The sequence below is a fragment of the Haliaeetus albicilla genome, chromosome 27, assembly GCF_947461875.1.
Source record: "Haliaeetus albicilla chromosome 27, bHalAlb1.1, whole genome shotgun sequence".
Lineage (NCBI taxonomy): Eukaryota > Metazoa > Chordata > Aves > Accipitriformes > Accipitridae > Haliaeetus > Haliaeetus albicilla.
The window spans coordinates 19414256-19440797 of record NC_091509.1 but is presented as its reverse complement, the minus strand read 5'-3'; the positions used below and the strand labels follow the sequence as shown (position 1 = coordinate 19440797).

General features: G+C 52.3%; 1 protein-coding gene across 6 annotated transcripts in view; it reads left to right on the top strand.

Moving 5' to 3' along the window:
- JADE2 (jade family PHD finger 2) overlaps nt 1-26542 on the top strand; it is an 85403-nt gene that overhangs the window by 39257 nt on the left and 19604 nt on the right. For all 6 annotated transcript variants that reach the window (XM_069772458.1, XM_069772454.1, XM_069772456.1 and 3 more), the window contains 4 exons: nt 5433-5602; nt 16950-17161; nt 21148-21315; nt 21852-21968. In XM_069772458.1, coding sequence (XP_069628559.1) covers nt 5433-5602; nt 16950-17161; nt 21148-21315; nt 21852-21968 — 667 coding nt within the window. The remainder of the gene's footprint in view (nt 1-5432; nt 5603-16949; nt 17162-21147; nt 21316-21851; nt 21969-26542) is intronic.

The window sequence follows — 26542 nt, the reverse complement described above, 5'->3', positions numbered from 1 at the left end:
TATACAAGCTGTTCGCTGTATGAAAAAAATAGTTATTTCCAAGGTGCTGTTGGGCAGCACATATCAGCACCGCTCGAGACACAGCTCAAAGCCACCCGGCAGGGCAAAGTGTCCCAATGAAAGGCACTGCTGTCCCTACGGAGGTGCAGACTTGGCTCTGGAGTCTTGTCTCCCACCGGTGCAAATCAGCCTTAGCTACGCTAAAGTCATAAAATTATGTCAGTAGCAAACCAGCGTAAGAGGAGCCAGATCCAAACCTGGAGTTTTTGTTTTCCGATTAGGTATCTTATGTGAGGTTTCAGCCTCACTGGGTCTGGCCATCGCTGGGTGTGCGGAATCTGTGGGTAAGGTCTCGATGGCTGCGTTTGTTTTCCTGGGACTGGGGGGCACAGCGTCCCCCCGGCGTGGGCATCGCCTTGGGAGGCTCTGGCTGATGCACTTCCCTCCTCCATGGCTGTGTTGGTCTCGGAGGTTTCATGCCAAGGGGCTCAGGGGGCTGCGGACCATTTGGGATGTCTTTCCTTTTTCATCTTTTCACTTGGTTATGGACAACAGGCTTGGGGTTAGAAGTTCTCAGCCAGGTGCCTTCTTGGTGCAGTTTCTTCATTTCTGACCTCCTCTGTTTGCTGATACTTGAAATGGCAAGAACACGGCATGAACGTGTCCCAGCATCCCCAAGTCAGAATTAACTCCAGGGAATGCCAGCTCGTGGTTCTGGATCAGTGAGGGGGCACAGGGTCCTGCCCATGAAGAGGAAACTCCAGAAGTAAAGTTTAGTGGTTCTCTTTAGAAGATACATTTCTTATTAATACTTATTCCGTATAGGACTAATAATTGCTAACGGAAGCAAACTGCAGTGAGATAGGAGCTGTGCAGGCAGCGCGGTGCTGCAGTAACCAAGTGCTGCAACACTTGATCAGCCCTCCCCAGAATGTGTTTCCAAACAGGGGGAGGCACCTGCCATCGCTGCGTTGGCACATTTCAAACCTTTTAACTGAGCGCCAGCGAGCATGTGGAGCACGCCGTTAGATCTTTGTATCTTAATTAACTTGATCTTCATCATCAGTGATGTGGTGAGAAGCAAAGAGTCGCTCTGTAAATTCCGGTTCCCGTTAAACCAAAGCAAACTCCCATTTAACGGCGCAGTGTTAGGAAGGGCAGAACACCGAGCTTTTGTGCCAGCAGTGCTGTTATCATCAGCGACCCCGTGGAGCTCCCCGCGATCTCTGCATCACCAGCGTCTGCGCAAAGCCAGGACCCGAGAGTCTAAACACCCATCCAAGTTTTGGGGCGGTTTGGTAGCATTCGGCTGCGTGACCGGGGAGAGTCACTCATCTCCCGTCTCTGAGCATTGGGTTCAGCAAAAATCCTTTTCCACGAGATGATAACCTGCAATAAGGCGGCAGAGGCTGCGCACACACGGCGGGGCTTGGGCAGGCACCGCGTCGTGGACGCTGGCCGCACCGGGAACGCGTCGGCTCTCGGCGGGTGGTATCGTATGTACCGCGTTATAGATAACCCAAAGAGATTTCTCCAGGCACCGTCAGCATCCTTATCGGCCTAAGTGCGTTTCGGTGGCTGTCAATACAGTAAATGACCTGTTCAGGCCGCTCCTTTGATACGTACACAGAGCATTAATCTTTGCACTTTTATGCCAGGCTAAAAATAGCAGCTCCTTTCTCCCGCTGCCCCGAGCATCCCCGGCTGGCCCCGTGTCACACTGTCACCTGTTGCAGCGGCTGTTCGGCGAGCGGCTTGTGTAACTCGGCTTAACGAAGGCTGAAGGCACCATCCCTGTGCCCGCTCAGGCAGCTCTTTCCAACAGGAACGCTCATGGCGGTTGGAGGATTTTTGGTTTTTTCTCAACAGCTCCGAGCTTTCCCTTATAAGACCGCTGTGCCCAGCTTGCCTGAGCATCCACCGAGGGCTTGGAGCTTTGCAAAGCTGAGCTGGACCTGGGCTCGTGGGAAGGAGAGGTTCGGTCCTTCTTGGACCAACTCACGTTGTACCAGTGACTTCTGTATATTTTAGGGGGTTGGGAACTCCTTAGATGAGAGTCCTGAAGCCTGACCGGAGCGTGCCTAGTTTCACTGTTATTACTGCTGTCTGCATTAAATACAGATGTTACTGAATCCCCAAGCCCTGTCCTAGATTACAGTGAGCTCGTTTTAAAATCTGGGGACTGAAAGCTGTCTTTTCATGGGGTTATTTTCAGATCCCGAACTGAAATTTGGAGATGTCCTCAGGGCATGGGGACACATCTTTATTTTCAGTTTACTGATGGGGAAGGTAAGGCAAAAGAGGCAAAATGAACGCCTTTCTCGATGTTTCCTTCTCCGAGCAACCAAATTATTGCTTCTTCTGCTGGTGGCTCTGGAAGTGCCTCCAAAGGTCGTGACTGCCAAGGGCAGCAATTAAACTAAATGTCTGGGTCCGGAGAAGCTCCAGGTTCATCTTCCTGCCCTGCCACAGATTTCCTTCTCAACCTTGGGCGAGGCAGGTAGGGTCCCCTGTTCCCGAGGGCAGCTGTGCACAAATTTTTTCCCTCGGTGCTTACAGACCTTGGAACATCTGGTACCATGGTTCAGCTGATTATGTGATGGGCACGATGGCTTTGCCCCGGGCACATCACAGAGCACGAGGCACTTGATGCTCCAACATTAACTTACGTATTGGGACAGAAGGCAGATAAAAGTCTTGCAGGGGCCATCGGGCTTCCCAGCTGGCACTGGTGCAAGAGCAGAATTGGATCCTCAGGCTTTGCACGGCAGAGAAGCTGCTTGGAAGGGGATGATGTGCTGCAGCGGGTTGTGTTTGCTTGTTTGTTTCTTCGCAGTGTCTTTCTGTGTTGACATTTGTGCCGGGAGGTGGTATTTTGGGGAGGAAACGTGAGCTGTGCAAATACTGCAGCGAGCTCCAGCTCCCAACTTCGCAGAGATCTGTCAGCTGGCACCACAGGCTGCTTTTCATTTCCAGCTCGTCCTCTGCTTGCATGTCATTATGCATGACACTGTTGACGTGTGCATGGCAAGTGTCATGCATATTGCCGCAGAGTTGCCAAGAAAAGGCAGAAGAGCTGACAGGCAGCGCCTGTTCGCTCTCTGTGCAGGGAGTGTGCAGCAGATGAAGCAGTTCCTTTCCCTGTCCCTGTGGTTGTGATCAGAGAGCGCTCGGAACAAATCTCGCAGACCATCGTGGGATGTTGTCCATTGCCGAGCCTGCCAAAGTGCTGCCCAGCACGGTTTGAATGCGGCACTAAAGTCTGTGGCATGCTGAAGGTGTCCCTGCCTGCAACATGGGGCTTGGTAGCCAGGGCTGGGCTGGAGGATGTTTTAAATCAGGGGTTGCTCTGCCTGCAGGTGATGCCCGACCCACTCTGTGCAGGTATCCACTCCCCAGGGTATCTCATCTGAGCAGCCCAGGACCAGGATCCGATCTCTGTTGTGCCCCAGTAAACTGGTAGTAATTGCTTCTGGGGAATTAATGGCTGGAGGAGTCACTGTTGGTATCAGTATTCGGACCATTGCATCCATTGGACCTCATTTTTCTCATGTAAAGAGTTAATTTCCATAGGTGAATGGGAAAACTATTGCTGTAGGTAAAGGAAAGTCGCCACGGACCTGTGCTGGGACCGGCTGTCAGCGTGAGCCCATTAGTCGACTGGTGCAATGGGGCTGGAAGCAGAGAACCCAGCCAAGACAGCCGGCATCAGCGGGGAGAGGGCAGCAAGCAGAGCTGGGCAGCTTCTGGTCACCAAACTATAACCCATCTTTCCTGCAGTCAGGTCCTGGACCGGGTGAGAGGGGAAGCACTGGGAGAACTGGGGAGACCTCCGGAGACGCTTCAGCTCCTGCTGAGCGCTTGGGGCAGGGCACAGCGGGGAGGAGGCGTTCAGCTGCCGCTGGCTCAAGTTTCCGAACGTAACTAGGGCAGAGCATTGCGCTTAAATTCATCCACCGGGCCAAGAGTCTCGTATTCGCAGGGCGCAGAGCGCGCGGTGGTGCCAAACCCGGCGCCTGCGTGCCGCCCTCCTGCCCGCAGGGGGGAAGGAGCTTGATCCCCGGCGTGGCTGAGATGGCAGCGCGATGAGCAGAAGCCCTTGCCTTAGCCCTGTCCTTGTGTTTATCCCACGACTCGGGCGCATCCTGGCTTTCTGAGGGTGTGGGATGCCCCTTTGTGGCCGTGGAGCAGGGATGGGTCAGTGCCGTGGTCTCCCCATCGCCAGCAGGACCACTGGCTCTGGGCAGGAGCATCACTACTCGTAACGACCCCGGTCCTGTGCTTGCATGTGCTTTCCAGATCAGATTTCCCGGTTTCACAGGCAGGAAAGTGTATTTCTCCCAAACAGGCTATTTCTGCCCTGATGTGGTGTTCCTGCATGAGCCTCTCCACGAGCCCCCCATGGGGAGAAACAGCCCTCTAATGCCAGGGGGAGCAACATGAGGTTGATGACAGCAGCTGTAGCCGTAGGTCGAGTTATTTGACTCGGGAATGCGAGCACGGAGGAGGCTGCTTACCAGGCTGGTGGTAGTGCAAGGTGGGGAGGAAGAAAGGAGCCATACAAAGTGGAAAAATGGTTTAATTTCTCATGGTGTGAGGGGGAATTGGAGAACTGTTGAAGACCGGGCATGTTACTGCGGAGAGCCCGGCGCAGAGCCGCCCGCTCGGTGATTCCCTGGGGTTGCTCTGCAGCGTGGAGCCGTGCAGGGCACGGGCTGGTTTGTACTGAAAAACATCAGTGGGCGTTTAGGAAGAATGAGATGTGGTGGTAAAGCCTGCGTGCGGCACTGATGCCAGTTTTATTTCTGAAGGGATTGCTGTTATACCACTACTCTGAAGGGAAGAATACACTGAGGCAGATGGAGGCACAGGCTAAAAACCAAATTCCTAATTCCCAGACCGCTCGTTCCCCTCCTGATCGTGGCCCAAGGCGGGTGGGCATGGTGCTGCTTAGGAAGCCAGCCTGGTGGGAGCCGGAGCCATGCCGTGGTGGGATGCGGGCTGGCCCAAGGTGGTGGGCGCAATGCTGGAGCGATGCTGCCACGGTGCTGCTTCTCCGTGCTGCTTTTCTCTGGGACACGGGGAAAAGCACAAACTCCGGGTTTGAGGTCCCAGGAAGGGGAGCTGGCAGCCAGGCTGTGCTCAGCGTTTCCTGAAAGTCGGCTTGTTTTGATGCATCCCGACTCAAACCACCACATAAGGTGCCCAGACCAGCAGTCTCTGGGAAAGTGCTTGTGCCCAAGTTGTGGTCCTCAGAGCGTCCAAGGCACAGGAGACAACACCCGAGTGCACAAAACCCCTTTGATTTTGCTGGGCTTGTTTTTGTTCTTCGATTCAGGTTTGTGCACAGTGTGGTCGCACCCTCCATGGCAAGAAGTGGGATACTTCTGCGAGTTGTAGCTCTTTCTCAACCTCTCCTTCTTTTCTTCCAGGATCATACCGCAGCTGGAGAACTCGCCTTCACAGGTTTCACCGAGTAGCCTGCCTGGCTCTGAGATTTCGGAAGCTACAAGGACTTACTTGCAAGGAGTGAGCCGCTACGACCTGGATGAGCTCGATGCTTGCTGGTTGGAACTTGTTAATATGGAGCTCAAGGAGATGGGTGAGTATTGCTGTTGTTTTTCTCCTTGCCTGGGCATCCCAGAGTGGGCATTTTTAAGGCTTTTTAAGTAATTGTGGAACAAAAGGCCTTGAAGAAGAAATCTTCTTTAAGGCTCTCCGAAAGAGATCATGTGGATTGCCACAGCGCAGGACCTTGAGTGTATCTGTCTCAACGCTTCTCGCTCACATAGGGCTTTTGGGATGTGGTGCAAGAAGAATGGGGCAAACCAGATGACGGTAGGAACAGTTCAGCATGCCCTGTGGAGCAGGGGTCTGATTCGCAGAAGAACTGATAGACCCAGATCCCTCATGGCCATGCTCTGATTGTGTGACCATCATCAACTCCCATACTGATCCCTGCAGCATCTGGGCTGCAGGAGGAGGTGTTGGTCAGGATGGGTGTGTTGAACCTGACTCCTCTTCCTTTGGCCAGATCTGAAAGCACTTCTCCAACGTTTCTCCAGCCGGGCAGGTGGAGTCAGAGGGAAGAGGCTTTCCTAGTCAAAATGTGTATTCTCAGAAATGCTGCTCCTGGGTTGTCTCTCCGTTCCCAAGTGTCTCTAAATATCACAGCGTAATGTAGCTTGCTGTTATATCACTGCACATTCTTAAAATCCATTAGTGCATTTCGGTTGAGTGCAAGTACCTGGACTTGGAATTTGACCATTGGCACTAGTGCTTAGCATGGTCTGCTGGGCACGTTTGTTGGCACAGACATGTGGGTGTGTAGTCCTGCCAGACCGTGGAGGGATTTTCCAGTCCTTGTTAGGTAAGGCTTGCTGCGGTGTGGCTGCTGCGACGCAGGTAAGAATAACAACGCCATAAAACATTCACCTTGTGAGGTCAGTGAAAGCTGAAGTGTGCCTACGTGAAGCATTACTCCCCGTTGCAAAGGTCTTTCGAGGGTGGGACAAAGTATGTTATCAAGTGCTTGAGCAGACGGGATTGTGCACCGCCGAGCAGGAAGGTTGTGCTGAGTCTCACAGCCTGCCGGCTAAGAGCTGCAGCAAGATTCAGTAAGATTGCAATAAGATTTAGGTCAGTAAGTTTGCACGGAGCGTAAATGAGCTCAGATGTTGGGCACCACATTGGCTCATCTGGGTGGCAGAAGATCTCTGTTCTTCTGATGTACTTGTGATTTACAAGCAAATTTTGTTACCATGATCTCTGGGACCTTGAGAAAGTTGTAGAGGCTGCTTTTAGAGTTTGGCTAATTATCTGTTATATGTATCCTGTATATTGGATTTCCCATAATCTCGGTGTTGTGGAGCCCATAGTATCACTAGCAAATCGCAGTCAGCTTTGCCCTCATTAACTGGTCCTGTATTAGCAGCCTCAGCTCTGTCATTAGCACACCCAGGTTTTGAAATACCAGCAGCTACAGTCAAGTCCTTGGGCAGCGCAGAAGGTGCTCCTGGGCAAAGCGGAGTGGCTAGGTCCTGCTCGGGTACCTTGCAGAGGATCCACCCTTCCTAACACAACAGAGCTGCCGTTACTGCATCAAGAAACCGGATTGTACCACACTGGACGTCCTTCTGACTACCACCGTGCTTTCGCTGTATCTCCTGCTGCATTTCCCTCGCTGTCTCCGCAACTGGGTGGCCGTCAGAGGTGTCTCTGGGCTCCAGAGAAGGGTTGTCTCTATTTCCACTTCCCCCTTGTACGGATTTCAGAAGTCTCTAGAAAGGCAGCAGGCAGAGATTTGGCTTCTGCAGCTCAGTTGGGTTAAATTTGGCTCGCTTTATTATTTCTTCAAAGTATTAGGTTACAAATGCAATGTCTTAAATGGCTTTCAGATGCGGAGCTCCCATGCTGATGGGTAACTGGAAGGTTGAGGCGAGACGGGAGCTGGCTGTCCCCTGCGGCTGCGAGCGGCACGTCACCTTTGGGCTGGCACGTGCCAAACTGGAGCGTGTTGGGGGAGAGGGGCGGCTTTGCCAGCGGTGCTGCCTTGGGAATGTGTTGGATTTAGGAGGGGAGCTTGAGCATCCTCACAGCTATCTACCCCCGGTAGCCCCGTTCCTTGCAGGTGCGTTGGGTGGGCTGGCGTCGCAGCATCCCAATGAGCACACCCTGAACCCCATGTCGGGACAGAGGCGATGCTTTGCCGCTCACCCTCTGTGGAATTTTGAACGAGATGCATTTTTTTTTTTTCCTCCGGCTCCTTGTCATTTATCAGCCAGTCAGCTTTTTCAAGGACGGTCCTTAGGAGGTGTTTGTACAGCACCGGTCTCTGACGAAGCCCCTGAGCCCTCCTGCTGTAACCAACTAGAGACGGTAATAAGGAACCCAGGGGATTTCAGCAGTGGTAATGCAAAGAGCCTCACTGTCCGTCAGCTGATTCTCCAGCCCATTTCTGTTGCTGAAAGAGCACTGTAATTACTGGCTGAGCCTAAAATATGCTGGGGAGAGAGTAGCTTTGAAAACCAGCGTTTGGCGTGTGAAATCCACTGCGGGTATGGCTTCAGCCCGAAGGATTCTGGTATCTCGCCCCATCCCCCAGCCCTCCCCACTCCTCTAGCTGTGCGAGGGCTAGTGCATTTTTTCTAGTGACTTGAAAGGGAAAAACATGTGGCATTGATTAATAACCCATCCCCGGCACCGCGGTGAGCTGGGGGTCTGGCAGGTAAGGAGCGGGATGGATGCTGGTACTTCTGGCTGCGGGACCACGGTCGCGTCGCCCACGCCGGCCGTGCCTGGTGCTGCCCGGGGAGCTGGACCGCAGCGGCTGCGGGGCATCGGGGCTGCTCGGGATGCATTTTGCTGCCCGTGGGAGTGATGGGGTTTGGGTGCTCATAGAGAAAAACTGTTGCAGGAAATCTATCACTGCTCACCCTCCTGGGCTGTGCCGGAGCGGAGGCTCCGCTCCCTCTGCTTCCCATATGGGAGAAGCCGTGTAGCCGGGGGCAGCGGGGTGGGATTTTGGGTGCCCTTCACCGCCCAAGGCAGAAGATTGCCGCCTGCCTAGGTTGGTCTGAAGGCAGTCCATAAGTAGCGCTTTCTCCCAGAAGCCCTCGACGTTAATGACATACTGAGATTTCCAAACCAGCTTTGCTAATCTCTGAGATCATTAACATGATTTAACTGGAGAATTGCAGCCTCCTCCTATTCGGAGAAGTCAGGAGTTATCTCCCAGCGTCAAGAGATAGGCAGAAGTTTAAATTCCTCCTGGGTGTTTGGCTGAGCTGTTGTCACTGGGCAGTCCAGGGGCACAATGTGTCATTCCCAAAATATTTAATGACAAAGAAGGAGCCTGATCTCTGACTGGCTCTTGAGGAGCTGCGGGGAGGAGAGCTGGAAAACACCTATGAGATCATCCATCTCGCTTTGCCGTTAGCGCGCATTGATCCACGTAGCACATGCCTTTTCCAGTCCTTTTTAGGTCACCCCAGGGATGGAATTTTATCACCAAGATCAGATAAATCTCCAGATAGCTCCAGCTCTCTGCACTCTGCCGGCTCCTCTCCCAATTAGGTGGAATTGCTCTGAAAAGCAGAAGTTTTACACGTAAAACAGCTTTAAATAACTTTAAACTCCCCAGTAAGATACCTCAGTAGCTGTTACTGTACTTGGTAGAAATGTAGTGTTCAAAGAACTTCTGTGCACTAGAGATGAAATCAGTATTTCAGCATGCCTAAATGTTTTATTTGTTGCTGCTGCAATATGAGATAGTAAAAAAAAGTGGATCTGAAGGAGTCTGAATGAGACCCTGAGCCAGATTCCTGTATATGCCACTCCAGGCAGCACAGGCCTTTCCTTTTAGAGAGGAGCCATGCCGTAAGTCGTCGTTTTTATATTAACATTTTATGCTGTATTTTGTGATCTTCCCTAAATCCAAAGCTATTGTAAAAGCAAGGCTAGAGAGACTTCAAAGACCAAGGCTGAACTATCGCTTTGCGGTGATCGGCACTTCATAAACACACGGAAAATCCTCAAGAAATTGCTAAAAAACGTTGCCGGAATCAATTTTGCTGAAGGCAGAGTCGAAGTTTCTAAGTATTCCCTTGACTTAATCCATATGGTGTATGCTGCTCACATATGCCCACCACAGCTTCTATCTTGGGAGCTGGAGGTGTTCCTGGTATTTTATGGCAGGAACATGCAAAGGTCACATGTATTGCTTTTGAAGCTCCAGGGGGAATTCATCACTGCATACTTGAGATATGTCTGTGTACTAATGAGATGATACCTCCCTCGGCGGAGGTGAGATTGGTCAAGTAGATGTGGAGTAAACCGAAGTCGCTGGAGTAACCCCGGGGAAGATGTGCTCAATGGAGCAGAGGCTGCCGTTAAACGCACGCCTCGGAGAGCGGCTCCTCGCCTCCCTGGCAGAGCCAGGAGTCCCTGTCCGAGGTTACCCCCATCCCACCGTGTCCTTTCGGGATTCGGGGAGCCCCTTTTTCCCCCCTACCCGAGGCAGCACGCTGGCATTCCCCAGGCAGAACCTGCCCCCACGCAGGTGCCACCCCCCTACGGGTGCCCATCACCGTGGCCAGGCTCCATCCGCTGTGCAGGGCCCCCCCAATATCTGTCACTTGAAGCTCTCCCGTTATTTTAACGACTTCGAGAGCGATTCCCCACCGTGTAGCCCCATTCCCCGCCGGTGCAGCCGGCCGGAGGGAGCCCTACAATGGGGACCATTGCCCCCCATTGGGGTGATCCAAGGGCTGCTGTCCCCCCCCCAGGGATGCTCCCCAGCCCCGGCTAGCTGGGAGGATGTACAGAGCCTGTCCTTTTTGTAGTGGGATCCATTTCCTTTAACCACCAGCCCCAGTTCCCCGTTTTAAGTGCATTCCCCACAGCTATAAGGGACCGCTGGCAGCGATGGCCCTTCCACCACCTTCCCCCCATGCCCCCGCACCCGGGATCACCCTGCTTGCCGCTCATCGCTTGTGCAAGCTTAGCCCGTTAATAATTCAGGGTCCGTTTGTTTGGATTTTTTCTTTTTTTTTTTTTTTTTTTCTTGTTTTGAAGAAATCCTGCCAGTTTGGAGCTGTTTTATAACACGTCTGTGCTGCAGCCCGCAACAAACATCCGCGCGTAGCCCGAGATCTTTGTTCTCCGCCGAGATCATAAGCTCATTGCACAAGTAATCATTTCAGCAGCAGACCCGTTTGGTTGCGTGGATAGACGAACCAGCAAATCCTCTGCTACTTGGTGGTATATTACAAGCAAGAGATGTATTTAATAGAGGTACTGATGTACAGCGTGGAAGTATCTCGGGAACAGATTTAGGGCTGGAAGCTGTTCTCAATTACGCTGCCGTTGATCTGGATTAACGGCGTTGGTATCAACGGGAGGACTCGCCTGAGCTGCCCGTAGGCAGGTGCCACGCTTGCGCTTGCTGGTGGGCTGCTGCTCTTCACATAAGGCTCCATACCCCAATTTAAGGCGAGGGCAGAACTCCTGCCGTGTAAACGGGCAAGTCGGCGAGCCCAGGGGGGTAAAGAGCCACAGAAACGGTGGCGATGAGAAACGATGAAGGCAAGAGCCCGCCGTGGCTGGCCGACGGAGGGTTGCTGAGCGGCACGGCGCGGGTCTCGGGGAGGCGGAGGTGGATGCGCGGGGCTTCTGCTCTTCTCCTGGGTAAACGGCATCGCCTGCCGAAAATACCTCCAGCGATGCCGGCTGGGATGCTCTTGAAGCAGTGGGAGACACGGCGGTTTGCTGGGGTGCCGTGGCACGGGGCGGCTGAAGGGAAGGCGGGGAGGAAGAAGAATAATAATTGCATCTTAAATAATCCAGGTTGATTTTGTGTGAAAATAGCCTCAGCCTTTAAGTTTATCTTTAAGCAAGGAAATCCAGAAGTATTTTCAGGTGGCAGTTCCTTAAGTTGTCGGCAGAGGTGAAAACACCGTGAGCCTCTGGAAGGGAAAGCTAAGCTTATTTAACTCCTTATAGAAACAGATATTGCAGGAAAGCCGTGTTAATGTATAGATTAGCGGGGTGGGAAATCAGCGGGAGAAGCTCTAGACATTCTACCTCCAGGTTTTTCAGCACAATCAGTTTTTATGTCAAGTCGTTGTTTTGCTATTTCCATAAATTCCTCGCAGTAATTGCAGTAGTTTCCAGCAATATTCAGAGTTTTGCTGCTGGATGGAGCGAGGAGGCTTTCATCAGAAGTGCTCCAGGACAGCTCTGTCAGTGCCGAGCATCGCTGGAGAGAGACAGCAACTTATAAAGTGGCTTCTGAAACATTTTGTCATCATCTTAAATTTGAGCAATAATTGATGTCGGTGGGTGGCGGAAAGGGTGATAATTGGTTCCTGTAAATCTTTTAAGTGCATTAGCAAGCTGTGTTTGTAACAAAATATCTCGAAGTTTCACTGTGGATGCTCAAGCTTGCGCAGGTTGCATGTCCCCGTTTGTTTTGTTGGTCACGCTTTATGTTAAGGGTCTGTTTATAAATAACACTGGTAAAAGATGAATGCACAATTGCTGCATCTCCCAAGCATTGTGTGCCTGCGGGTGATGGGTTAGGGGTGGCTGGGGCAGTCCCAGATGGTCCTGTGTGGGGTTCGGGTGGTCGTCCGTCATCCCCCATCCTTTGCAAAGGATGCCTCGGACAGGACCTGGGATGCCCCGGGGAGCTCCTGGCCCCGGGCAGGGGTGGCTGGTGTCCCCATCAGTGCCATGAGCGTGTGGGTGCTCAGCTCCCAGCCTTGTTCAGAGCCAAAGCGTGCTTCTCCCAAGGTGTCCTTCTGCACAGCGGTGCCTAAACTCGGTTTTAGCATCTAGCCGGTGCTTTTTCTCTTTGGATTGCTTTCATTCTCCCGGCCTCCGAGCAGGGAAGGATCCTCAGCACAGCTTTCCAGAGGCAGAAGCCGAAGCGGGCAGGTTTGAAGTGACTCGCCCAGGACGAGCTGGAGGGACACTGAGCTGGAAGGAGATCTCAGGAGCCTGGAGTCCCCGTGCCGTCTGTGAACACCCCTGTCCCATCAGGGAGCTGGTGTCCTTTCACTCTCAGTCTTTCAAAGATACTAATAGGCAAGCCTACGTTATCTCAGAAGTGCTTTCCTTTTTTTTATTTAAAAAAACCAGTAATTTTGCTTGTTCATATATATTTTTACCGAAAAGTAGACTCCAAGGTTTATAGCTTGTGAATCAGCTAATGGCATAGCCTGCAGTCCTGATGACTGTTTGTTCATGAGCTACTTTATCTCCAGGTATCCTCCACAGGGTAAAAGGATTTATTGTTTCAGTAAATTGATTTTAGTGGAGCACAGTTTAGTCAGAAATAGGTCTCCGTTTTGTGAAAGGTGGCTCTCCAGCTATTTTTTTTCTCCCCGTGCAGTGAGTCAGCTCACACCACGACAAGGAGTAGCTGAGAATTCATTTAGCAGAAGAATATTGCTCCTTCATGCCACATAAATTACGATATTACAGAAATAATTATAATGGAGAGCGGCGTTGTGTAAAGGAATGTGCCTGGTGGTTCTCCCGGACCCGGCGCCGTGGCTTCGGTGCCAGCCCAGCGATCCCAGCTCCTTTGGGATAAAATACTTAAATCTTGTGTTTCAGGTGCCATATGGGCAGCTGCTGCGAGGTCTGGGGGAGCTGAGGCATGTGGGGTCGGGGACGGGACCCTTGGGAGCTCTTTGGGGATAACAGGGATGCCGGGCAGCTGCGGAGCCACAGGGATCGTGGCAGACCCCAACAGCAGAGATATGGGGAAGAGTTTTCTGCTGGGAGCAAAGTTCAAACGAAAGGCCGGGTTCCTACGCGTTTTCCCTTCCTGAATCAGATCTGGAGACCTCCTGTAGTGCATCGTCATCTGGTGCCTCTTCTCCTCCTCCATTTCCAAAGCAAAGTCTCCCTCCTCCTCCGGGGGATGCTTCCTATGGCTGGGTCCATGCTGCCTGCCAGGATCCTGCTCTGGACCAAGAAAAGATAGCTTTTCTCCGGCTGGGATGCGGTGGGAGGCAGTGCTCCCTGGGTGACAGTCCTTCCCACCGTGGGGTGATGTCAGGGGTGTCCCATCAAAACCAGTCATCGTTAACGTGCTCAGTGTTAATGGGGCGAGGGTACGGGTGGCCTCCTGGAAGGGGTGGTGGGACGTGGAGCTTTTTACTCCTGTGTCTGTTTTGAACATGGCTCCAAGTGGCCAGTGGTTATATTGGTGTGAGGTGGAATTCTCACTTCTGGACAGAAGTGTCTCCCTCCGGACAGAAACTATGGAGAAGTTTGCAGATACACTGCCCGGCTCTGCTGAGGCTCAGAAAAGCTTCATTTTCTCCCCCACCTTTCATACAAGACCTTGACATACCTTAACCAGATAAAAATAAGTTCCTCTTGGCCAGCAGGTAGAGTCCACCGTCCTCGTGATGGTCTCAAACGTGACTTACTCCCTGAATGTCACTGGATTTATTCATTGTAGCCAAGATTAGTATCTGGGTCTTTGCTTTTCCTTCCCCAGGGACAATAACAGTGTCACTTGTACGTGTACACAGGGAGTGTTTTGGTGGAGTATTTTCTTGTTTTTGTGATTTTGCTGGCCACGATCAATACAGATAGAGTTTTCACAGCCAAAAAGATGACAATTTTATGAATGGAGTTTAATAGCACAAACTTTATAGGATGCAGAAGGAGATAAATGGAGCACAAATGGAAAAGCACTTCACCCCCAGGCCCCATTGTTTAGTGTTTCATAAACGATTAATCGCTTCATCCCCATCAAGTGCAATTGTCAATTCAATAAGCTCCGAGGTATTCTGAATGGCGCTTGGCAAACGAATTCCTAATGTAATTACATCTAAATGGAGTGTGAGAGCGTGCGTGTGTGCGCGTGCGGGAGGGAGAGATCTATATTTTTCGATGTAATGGTATAACAACTACTTTGCACGTAGGCTGATAAGGAAACCCCGCTGGGGTGCTGGTCTTGCTCTGGCGCAAGAGTTTTGGGATTGGTGGGGACTTTCTCCCCAGGGTTAAGTTGGTGATGCCGGGGCATCGCTGTGGATGGAAAATGCAGGAGATGGGATGGGAGCCGGTTCTTTCCACTCAAGGCGAAACGGGAACGGTGACAATGCCAGCGCTATCCCGGCAATGCCAGCATGATCCCGGCAATGCCGGCGCGATCCCGACCCTGAGGGCAGGTCAGGGTCATGATTCCTGTGGAAACCCCCATCCCTTTCCTTCCTCGTGCTGCCTGCAGCTGCCGGCTCTCTGCCTGCCCTCTCCCCTGAGCACCGGGCAGCTCTAGAAAGCGTGGGGTGAAAAGCTCTGGGAACACTTTAATGATCATTTTGCTTTCCAGAAGAGCAGAGAGAGCAGAATCTGAAACGTTGGGAGAAAGGGAGTAACTCCAGGCTGACACTCCGGTACCCGGGATCATAGTCACAGATGCGGACTTGAAACGCTGACCAAGAGGATTATATTCTTGCCGGGCTTGTTTAACGCTCGCATAAAGTCATGGCTTGGACCAAGCGCAACTCAGGTGGTGTGTTTATAAAGGGACGCGATTAAGGCAAAAACCAATGCTCTGGCTTTGTAACTCGCTCCCTGCCCTGTCGCATCCGACCGGCACGATGCCAAGAGCGAGCCGGTGGCTCCATCCCGGCTCCCGCACGCGGAGCTGGCCGTGCCGCCGTGCCAGCGCAGGATGGTTCCCATCGCTGAGCTCCGGCAGCCCCCGGGCAGCCTGTGCCAGCCTGGGGCTCCGCAGAGATCCCGCTCCCATCGCAGGGGCTGCTCCGTCATAAAACAGGTATTGTCAGGTTCCTCGGCGTGTTGCGGCACGGCAGCCCGGGCGCTTGAAAGGGTTGCGATAGGGAACAGTGTTGTCTGTCTTAGATGGTATCTCAGACTCGACATAGACGTGTAAAATGCCAGGCTGGATGTTTGCAGAGACTTGTCAAGCCAAGGGAAACGGTGCCAATGCGAAACGTTGGGGAAGAGCTTAAAAAGGCAGACAATGGTGTGTTCGCTTGCCGAGCTCGCCTACGGGTTGCTTTTTCCCCTTGACAGAGTTTTTTTCGGCTGGTCCGTGGCCATCGGGGGAAGGGGCAGCCCCTGCCAGCCCCATCCAGCTGGAGGTGCTGGGAGCACTGGCTGGGACCTCCGCGGCCCCGTCCCTCCCCAGCCCCGGGGACCTCTCGGGGCCCCATAGCTCAGCCTGGGAAAGGGACATCACACTGTGGTTCAAGAGATGCCCAGGGTGGAAAATTTCTCACTGAACATTTAGTGAGTAACTGCTTCCTATTAGTACTTCCTCAAGCCTTTTTTTTCCCCTTCTCTGCTCATAAATCAGGTATTTTCTCCCGTTGCCTTGCAACAAGAAAGGTGGACAGCAGCGCGGGTCGGGCTGCTCTGCTGTCTGGCGCATTCTGGAGCATCCTGGCCATCATCGTGGATAATATACACAAATGAAATGCAAACATTAAATGTTCTTTATCGCATCTTGCTGGTATCTCCGTCCCCATCTCTGTGCCTTCCCTGGTGATGAAATAGTGCTCACGGGGAGACGGGGTGCGGTGGGGGCTTAGCTCTGCCTCTTTCCCATCGTAGAGAACCTCACTCCTGCTGCTGACAGATCTTTTCCTTCTTTTTTCCCTTACCTGGAGTGACCTCACGTTGCATTTGTGGCACCGGGATCTTTGTATGTGGGTGAGAGGCAGCACTTTTGGGAGCAGCGTTCAGCGTGGCACCGTTCCGGTGCTGCTGAGCTCCTGGCAGCAGCATCCCCCCTGTAATAGTGGCTGGGTATTCTGCTGCTGGAGCTGCTGCTCTTGAAAAGCCTCTCCTCGTTATTGGCCTCATATTTGTGGTTGTCAGTCTGGATAAACCTCTGGTAAAGCACCTCTGCCACTTCTTTCCACTAAAGATCCTGGTTTGGGGGGGATAAAACACAACACAGCAGTGTCTGACCTTCTGATTTCACTAAACCCAACCAGGAAAAAAAATGGGTTATTTGTCCTCAATTTCAGCCTTTGGCTTCAGTTTTACAGTGCCATTTAATTGGCCTTAAAAGGGTCAATTTTCAGTCCTAACAATTAAAGCATTGACTTTGTGTTGCCAAAGCTTGTCTGAGCCCTCGCTGCAGAAAGCATCTTTGCAAAACTTGTCTCCTTGAACATTTAAACTGTCAGACCTAATTATCCGCATTGCTTCAGCTGAATGGGTTTCTTTCCTCTCAGCCAGCAGCAATATTTTGTTACTGTCTATGAAATATAAACTGCAGCCCGAGTTAGAAGCAGCCGTTTTCTGAATCGCCGCTCTTACCATCGCCGTGGATTTGCCTCTTGAGTTGCAATCTAAAACGCTCAGCCCTTTGCAAAACGCTCCCTGAAGGCGGGTGGGCTCCTGCGCCGGAGCTGCATCAGTGTCCTCCTCTGCCTTCTGCCTTGCAGAAAAGCCCGAGCTGGACGAGATCACCCTGGAGCGAGTGCTGGAGGAGCTGGAGACCATGTGCTACGAGAACATGAACATCGCCATCGAAACGGAGGAGGGTTTGGGCATCGAGTACGACGAGGACGTGGTGTGCGACGTCTGCCGCTCGCCGGAGGGGGAGGACGGCAACGAGATGGTGTTCTGCGACAAGTGCAACGTCTGCGTGCACCAGGTGAGCCCCCGCCGCGGGGGGAGAGCGGCCGGTTTCGGCTGTCCGCACGTCACGCTCCTGTACCCTCCTCTGCGTTCCTCCCGTCCCCACTGTCCCCCTCTCCCTGAGCTGCCGTAGACCCCTGTTGAGCTTTTCGGATGGATTCCCAGTGCATCTCCAGTGGAGCGAGGATAGCAGATGGGGTCTTGGGTAGCTGGCAGGCAGCAAACTTGTTTTTCGTACTTTCTTAGCCCCAGCCCTTCATAAGTGCCCAGAGAAATACGCAGCCAGAAGTTGAAAACCGCTTCCTGCGAGCTTGCTTTGCCCCCTCCTCCTTATTCTCTGGTCTCTGTGGTATTTTATTTTATGCCTTCTCTTCCATTAGTGTGCTTATTCTTCTTTCTTTACCCCATCTTTCTTTATTAAACTGCCGTGGGATCTTTAGCACCCAGGGGTGACCAGCACCGTGTGCGGGACTGGCTGGTGGGCTGGGAGGGATGTGGGTCTGCAGACCTGCACCCACCCTGCACCCACTGGAGGGGTGGGCTTGCACGGACCTCCAGCCTCCTCCGCAGCGTTATACTGGGGGTAGTAGGACCTTCCGGCTCCCCCAGCGCTGTCTTACATCGCAGGATTTCTGTCCCAGCTTCCGTGCTGTATGAGTGTAGGATTTCATTTTATTTTGCTGCCTGGGAGGAAAATAATTTTATTTTTAGAATTGAATGCAAATGCTTCAAGCCCTTGCTGGGGGGGTTTGTGGGCTCCTGAGCTTGGGGAAACCTTGACAAGGAGGAAGCATCCGTGCAAGGGTCTCCTGGGTCCCGCGTGGGTCCGGAGATGGTTTGCTGGTTGTGCTTCGAGGGGAAGCGCCATGCAATGCTGGAACGGCAGATCCTGGGCTTCGCCCTCTGTGTGAAGGGCTTTGGTTTTTTTTTCTTCCTCTGAAGAGAGCCATTTGCTCATCTTTTGGGCAGCTTTTCCATCAGTGCTTCCTGGAGGTGGGAGAGCGTTGGAGATAACTATACTAGCGGGAGGTGGGTGTTTTGAATGGTTTCCATCAGTGAATCAGATTCCACAAAATACCAGGACGATTCAGGGTTGGGGTTGGGCGGGGGGGGGGGGGGGGTTGGGGTTGTTTTTTTGAACAAGCCCAAGTGGCAATGTCAGGCTGTGAGCTGACACGTGCCGGTGGGCAGGGGCTCGGGGGGAGGCAGTGGGTGTGCGCAGGGCTGCCGTGGGGACATACGGACCCCCACCATGCCCACCGCGGGCCGTGGGACCCCGCAGGGTCCGCTTTTGGCCGTGGTGCTGGGAGCAGAGCGGTGCTGCAGAAGGGGATGCAACGGGCCGGATTTCAAGGCTGTTGAAAGAAAAGGGAGATTCTCTGTTGTTTTCAGGGAGCAGAGTCCAGCCCTAAGCCCGATGCCAGCCCGTAAACTGCCTGTGATTTAATCTCTGCGCCCATTTACGTCCTAAGCCACAAAGTCCAGAGCCACAGCACGGGGTGTTAACGTGGCATCATGGTTCTTATCTAACCTGCCCCGTGCCTTTGCCAGCCCCACATCCAAAACCTGCCAGGGACAATGCTTTCCTGCGGGCATCCTGGTGGTGATGCCAGGGTCTTTGGGTATTTGGGCAGCGGTGGGGTCCTGTGGGACATGGCCGAAGCCGTGCTTCATCCTCCTGCATCCCAGCGGGAAGGGGCAGAGGCAGGGTTGTGCTCAGAGACACGTTGGTGAGTTATGGTGCTGGAAGGGATCGTTGTAATCATCTCATCTGCATAACACAAGCCATGACGCGTGCTATTAATTAATTCCTGTGAAGCGTAGCTTTTAGAAAACACATGCAATCTTCATTTTAAAATTTTCAGCAATAAGGAGTCTTCCGTGTCCCCCCCCGCTGCTAAATCGTTGTGGTTCATCGCTCTCATGGTGGCAACATCGCACTTCTCTAGCATGGGAACGATCCATCTCCAGCTTCCAGCCAAAGTGCCGTGCTCCTCTCATTACCGAATTCCCATTCCCTGGCGTGGGGATGTGGCCAAGCCCTCCTCTTATCTTACATGGACCACACCAAGCTTTTCTGTGGCTCAGCATCCTCCCTGTTGTTTTGGTGTCCCCTTCTGGATGATGTTGCACCCATGACAGGCACAGCAATAAAAAAAAGAGCTGCTCTGCTCCTACTCAGCATTGCCCTGGCTCCGTGTTCCCAGAGCACCTTCTGGCTGGTGCTGGGCTGGGAGAGCGTGTTTAACTGATAACCCACCTCATTTCTAGAGCTGCTCCTTGTCCAGGACAGAGATCCCATAGTATTTTCTCCTAGGAGCAGAACTGCACCTTCAGCTGCTCTAAAACATCTAGGAATAAATAACCGAGAGCCAAGACTCTGCTGGAGATGCACACCTGGTCATAATTCCTGTTTTCCCCTGGATTTTGAGATCAGTCTGCCAGTTTATTCTCCTGGCAGTACATAGCAGGCTGATTTTTGTCTGGTACTAAATCACATGTTTTATAAAACTCTGTTACAGAAATGATTTATCTGTCAGATTTGGAGGCACTGTGAAACACACAGTTAAGTCTCTCTGAACCATGTAGACTCGCAGCAATAATATTACCTCCCTTAATTCCTTATTATCCCAATAATCTGTTCAGGAAGTGGCTTTTTCCCCTTGGGAATCACTATCAGTCAGTTTGTGCTTTGGGGCAACGTAAAGTCATGTTAGAAAGTCTGTTCTTGGCCGGTAAAGACTGAGGGTACACTTTTCCCATGCTCATGCATCTCCGCGTGCCCCCTCTGCCCCATCCCCACCTGCAGCACTGTCACTCACGGTGATGGTAACAGCGGCAGGATGAAAAGCTGTTCTTTTTTGGGGTAAACTTCAAGAAGTGGAGTTGACAAATGCCTGAGCTCAATTTACGGCCAACAGCACTGGGGGTCCTTATCGGCGCTGCGCGCTTGCCTTCTGGAGGGACGTCAGAGCAGCCAGATCTGGAATTAATTACATCGCCTCACTTAAAATAGTGACACAGCCTCGCGTTAGTGCCTAAGGCAGTTGTCTGCCACTCTCTGAAAACCCTTTAAGTGCGAGCTATTGGGACCTGCCGGTTAAAAACTGTCTGGTTTTAGGAGTAGCTGTTTAATACAGTTATAAGTTACGGCCGAAGTGGAAAGTATTTTATCATCATCATTATGTGATATGGCTTATCATTTGGCTCTTCCCCAAGTATGGAAGAGAAATATTTACGAAACACTTTGGCTCCTCTGCATCCTGCGCTATCGCAGCAGGTCAGGGAGCTCTGTGGGCAACCCGAGTCCTTTAGTTCTCACTCTCTTGGCCGTAGACTTGTCCTTGCCTCCTTTAGATTTATCGTCCTTTAGATTTATCATCCTTTATGGTTCCTCCCGTATGATTTATGTTCATGACTATCGTTTTCCCCTTTTTCCCTTTCCATAGTTACTTTCGCTTCCCCTTTAGGCTGTGTTGGGTGTGTAACCAGTGTGGCTGTCTTTCTCAATCGGGGGTTGTGGCTTTTCAGCCCTCAGCTACCTCAAGGTTTTCTCCGCATGGCATTTCTTAATTTTCATCCTCGTGGGTCTGGTAGCTGTTCAGACAAGGGCAGGAGATGAGCGGGCAGATGTCCGCACCGCAGAGCGGCCGGTGGTGGGGGCTCTGATGGAGCAGCCTGGCTGCCCACCCCTGACCTGGAGCCGGGCAGATGCTTGCCATGATACACAGCACGTTTTTATACTTAGCTTTTAATTAACACCTAGAACACACTGATCCGGCATGAGTATCCACGTGAAAACAGGGAAGGTAGGAAGGAAGGAAGAACTTAACCTCGCTGTCTGCGACTGCGGACCTGCTTTCCGTCTGCTGTTCGTTAGGATGCCCAGATGCGGTGGTGATAAGCCAGCGGGAGTGAAAAAGGTGGGAGTGAAGGAGGAGGTCTGGGAGGACGCTCACCCTGGGGTACGGGGACTAACCCACCTCCCTCGTGTCTGCGCAGGCGTGCTACGGCATCCTGAAGGTTCCCATCGGGAGCTGGCTGTGCCGGACCTGCGCCCTCGGGGTTCAGCCAAAGTGTCTACTCTGCCCGAAGAGAGGGGGAGCGCTGAAGCCCACCCGGAGCGGGACGAAATGGGTCCACGTTAGCTGTGCCTTATGGATACCTGAAGTAAGATGTTTTCCAAGCTCCTCTTGACGTGCGGGTGGGCACAGACCTGGTTTCCAGGTCTCAGCCGAGGATATTAGTTAATGGTCTAAATACTAAGTCCGGTTTGGCTCGTCAAGCTGTGCCGAGGTCAGAGCCGTGATGCCGGTCGGTCACCGGGCTGCGTGTTTAATTAGCAGCCAAGAGGCACCCTGATAAGGGAGGACACAGAGGTGGGGTGCAAGGGTGCAGAGGTGGGGGGCTTTCACAGGACCTGCCTGGGCAGGGTAAAGCTGATTTCATGTGCCCATCCGAGATACACAGCAACATCCAAATGAGGAATTAGGTCAGAGGAAACACCAACATAATTTTTTTCTTCCATTTCATCCAAATTTGTTTCTGGTTTGGGGGGTTTGGGGGTTTTTTTTCCCCAGTTACAAGTGACCCTGAAAAATAAGAAATAAAAAATCCATCCCTCATTCAGACTGCCACAGACATCCCCCTGTAGGAGATTTGGGATGGCAACCAGTATTTACAACTTGTCTTTATTTCATGACCAGGTTAGCATTGGATGTCCTGAAAAAATGGAACCCATTACAAAGATCTCACATATCCCAGCAAGCAGATGGGCTTTGTCCTGCAGCCTCTGCAAGGAGTGCACTGGGACATGTATTCAGGTACGTAACTCGGCGCTGCAGAAACTCAGACCTCCAGGGTTGTGCCTGTAATAGCCGCCAGAGATTCTCGAGATGTTGGTGGATGCAATCTGGCCGAGGCTTGTTCCTGCTGCGAATAAACCTAACGACAGGGAGCACGAGCACCCATCAGACATCATCAGATGTTCTTTGCAATCATTTAATGTATTGAGTGCTAGGAATCTAGATTAAGTTTCTTTGCATAACACAGTGTTGTTGCTGTAGTGACACTAATTACCGGGACTGCAAATGACCTTGGTTTGAAATTGGGAACCTCCAGCATAAAGGCTTGGCATAGCTGCCAGAAAAGTGAAATACTCATGAGACACATAGCCCCAAGTATTTCACAAACCAGTGGGGCTTGGCTGGGAAGCCTTTCAGTTGGGAGGATATCAGAAAACCCCAGGATTAGGTAGTCCTCACTAGCCTGCTGGCTTGGAAAATTGAGTATTTACCATGTACTACATTCCCACATTTTCTCCACACCTAAGCAAACCAGTGCAGACATCTGAGCGCCTGCTCTCCCTGCAGCAGCAGCGTGTTAAAGAGGGGGCGAGACGTTCTCATTTCAGACGGAAAGCAGGGCGCTCTGGGCTTTCCTATTACAGAAATGGGACAGAGCTTCCCGGGCCATAATCCCTCTTCCCCAGGCAGCAGAACAGAAGTTCCCATCCAAAATGCAGCACGCTTGGTACGAGAGCATTTGGGGAGCCTTGCTGCATCCAGTGATTCCCCCTGCTCGGATGTCCCGGTGGTCCCTGGGGATGGGCTGGGGGATCTGCTGCTCTACGGTGCCGGTGCCTGTTGCTTTCGTTGGCAGACCAGGCATCGAAGCAGTCTTGGCGTGCAGGGGGGTAGGATGGAATAGCCCTTAAGCTTTGAAACACTGGGAGAAATTCGGGGATGTGTACCAATTCCGACTGATCGGCTCCTGTACAGCGACGGGAGCTGCACCCGGGAGGTCGGTGTACGCAGCAGTGACTCTTGGGGACCAGAATAGCTGGCTGGTTGCAGAAGGGCGATAGGAGTAGGAGGTCTGCAGGCTCCACTGCGTTTGTGCCACCGCCTTGGGTTTAATACTTTAAAGGGAGCTATTTAAAAGCAATCCCCTTAGCTTGAAATGAAATCTCACAATACTTCTTTAAATCTCTAGCGTTGACTCACTTCTTTTTTGATGGCTCTGGGTGGATCTGCTTATTCACCCTGCCAGATGGAGATACTGTGTCATAACAGCAACTGCTTTCAAAGAACGGAAGGGCAGGGAAGGAGGCAAACAGGCTTGGCAGCATCAAAAAGAATTCAGCTTCTCTGAGGCTTCATCCTCTTAGCGCCGGCGTGGCACGGGAGCTGTGAGATCCCGGGGACTGAATGGATTTGCATTAAAGGTCACCTGAGACAGAACAGGAGCTTTATTGTCTCATGTGCTGGCAGCTCATGGTTTATAAGTCTGCACGAGATTGTCACCGGAGTGTTTGTCGAGGCCACCCTAGCACGCTTGGGGTGGTTTTGCTTCAAGGAAAAGGGGGAGAGGGGAAGAAAAGCAGGCAGTGCCTTTAGGTAAGGATTTATGGGGTATATCAGCAAGTTCACCCATGGATAAAAAGACGTGCTCCGTACTCATCAGCAGTACAGAGCTCTGTTTTGAAAGCTTATGTTTATGGAGCACATTTTTGATTAGTGCCTGTTTATACAGGTGTAATCTAACTACCTTTGTCAGCATTTAGGGTTTATGACCCAGCTCAAAAGGAGAAGATTGTTTTCTGTTAAAGCACTGAGCTTTTATTCTTGGCAGTGGGAATCAGGTGCTCCAGGTGGGGCAGGTCTGGGGAAGGAGGGGTGCCGCTTCCAGGAGGGGTTTTCCAAGTAACCGGTTGGAACTGGGCTTTGCTGAAAAGGGATGCGAAATCTGGACAGCAAGCTGGAGGAGTGGAAGGCTGTCATCCCAGAGAGGGACGGGCATGCTCAGAGGCAGCACTGCAGCTTAAGAAAACACCCACCTCAACCACATTTACAGAGACCAGTGTGAGATATTTTCGCATAGGCATCTCTGTGCATCGAGGTATTTTTCCTCATCCAAATTTGACCACGAAAAGGGAAGCAAACCGAGGGAAACCTGAGGAAGGGCTCCCCACTGCCCTCCTTGCCTCTGACCTTGCTGTTTGCACATAATTACTTCCCTTGCTTTCTGGTACAGAGCTGTGAACCCAGTGTAACTCGGCGTGGCCATAGTCGAGCCAGAGCTCCGGACGCTGGGCAGGGATGCGGCCCTGGAGGCACCCTTTCCCTGGCTCCTGTTAAGGGGAAATCATGACTTCACGGTGGTTCTTGTGGTCAGACATCAGGAGGTGCCAAAGAGAGCTCAGTATCCAGCAGGAATTTTCTTGTTTGCATTGCTGAGATTGAAAAGAGAGTCCCGACCGCGCTTGCTTGGGACCCAGCTCCCTCCTCACTTTTCGGAGCAACTGGAAGAGCTCACCCAAGGCCTTTCAATGCAGCGCAAAATGCCAGGTCTCTGTTAGTTGCTGGCAGGCTTCTCCAAAGGGTATGGTCTTTTGCTGTCATCATCTTCCATCTTTCTTTTTCTTGTCGTTTTCTGGAGAAAAAGCCCTCAGAAGTGTCCTGCACCACTCATTATCACTCCTCTGCCCGCTGCTGCCTGCTCCCCTTGAGCTGCTTGTGCCACTGGTGCCCATCCACTGGGTTAACTGGTGTGGTGGTTCCCGGAGCCGTCGTCCGATTGCGCCTGTAGCCCCGAAAACGTACGGCTTGCCATCAGGGGAAGAGCAGTGTGTGTGCGCCGCGCAGCCCCCACGCCATCCTCTGCCTCAGCCCCGCATCCTCCGAGGACGTCTGCGATGCTGAAATTGCCTGTTTCAGCTGAGAAGCGCTACCAAGATCCAGACCATCTGTGGTCACTAAAAATCACATGGTAGTTTTTGTAAGGATGCAGAATTGTCGCGGCTGATGGCTTGGCTGGAGTTCAGCACCGGTAATTAATTTCTCCTTCCTGAGTTCCCCTCGCAGGTCTGTTGGAGGAGCCGCTTCCTTCCCCTCCGGCCCCAAACTGCAGCGGAGCACCACTGTAAGCTGGTAAACTTCTGTTTGAATTTCCTTGGCAAATAAAATCATCCCTCTATTTCTTCCCAGTAAGAGTGGTTTGAGGACTACTTAACAGCCCACGTTAATCTCTGGTGCAGTTTTCACCCTCTCTCTCGGAATTCTGTTTGGGGATGGATTTGCCTGGATAAGCAAAGTATGCTGAGATCCTTGAATGAAAGGTGCTGTAAGATAACGAAGCGTGATCAATAACGAAGCAGACATAGGGGCTGCGCCAGTCTTTTGAGCCTGGTTTATTCTGCGTGGCAGATTCCTCCCTCCCGCGAAGAGCGGCTTCGTTCCAGCGTCATTCTGGGCTGGATCAATATGTTTTTATTGACGGTTTATGCAAGGTCCTTGGGTAGCCGTGGCCGACCAGGTACCTTCCTTTGTTGCCCTGTCAGCCAAGCTGCCTAATTATTTTCTATTTGCATTTTGGGCACGGTTTCTGACAAGTGCTGCTTGCCATCTGTCGGAGGAGAGATCCAGGACGGGTGTCATTCCATTTGCTTTATTCCTAAGGTGGAGTGATGGTCGTTCCTGTTAGCAGGCCGTTGTCCTGGCAGAAGCCACAGCCGTGTCGCTAACGCTGTTATTAGCACCGGTGACAGGAACAGGACGGAGGGGACATCGCTGCGTGGCTTCCCTTAGCTCACCTAGTTCACCGACGGCGGCGAGTTCTCCGTGTCCGCTTTCTCTACCGTAGATATTTATGTGCGTAACAGCACAAAAGGATGCTGTAATTCAAAGCATCCCCAGCTGTTATGCCAAAACAGCCAGGATGGAGTATATCGGGAGTTATGTTGGGAGTATATCGGGAGTATGTCAGCAGTATGTCCGAAGTACGTCAGGAGTACATCAGGAGCTCCATGCAGCACCGTTACCATCTCGGCTACCAGCAAAGAAACTCAACCACGGGAATTTCCAGCTGGCAAAGGCCTCCAACCTGAAAGTGCCGTTAAAAGCGAGGAAGAGTGACTCCGTCGAGGAGCATCGCGTCGCCTTCTCGTGCCAGTGCTCGCTCCGTGGCTGCAGGAGCGAGCACCAGCGCTTTAAAAACCAGCGCGTGATGCACTGACTGCACCGAGTGAATCTGGAAGCTGCAAGTCAGGCTGGGCTCCTTCTGTCCCTTTTTCCGTACCAAACTTGAGAACGGAGCCGATGCTTCGGCCGCGTGGGAGGCTGTGACAGGGCTCGTCCCGCGGGATGGGCAGGGCGGAACCCGCTGCCCACCGCTGCGGTGGGTGTGCTGGGCTGGCACGGGGAGCACCGGCAGGTCCATACGATGCCAGGTTCCGCGCAAGCGCCGGCAGCGTAGCAGAGGGAGCTGATTTTTGCAAGCTATCAGCTATTTTCACGAGCAATTTCAGGCTGAAATAAGGACCAAATGGTCATATTTAAACAGGGGAAGCGGGGGGTAGGAGTTCATAATCTGCTGGCATTGGTGCCTGCAGGAGTTA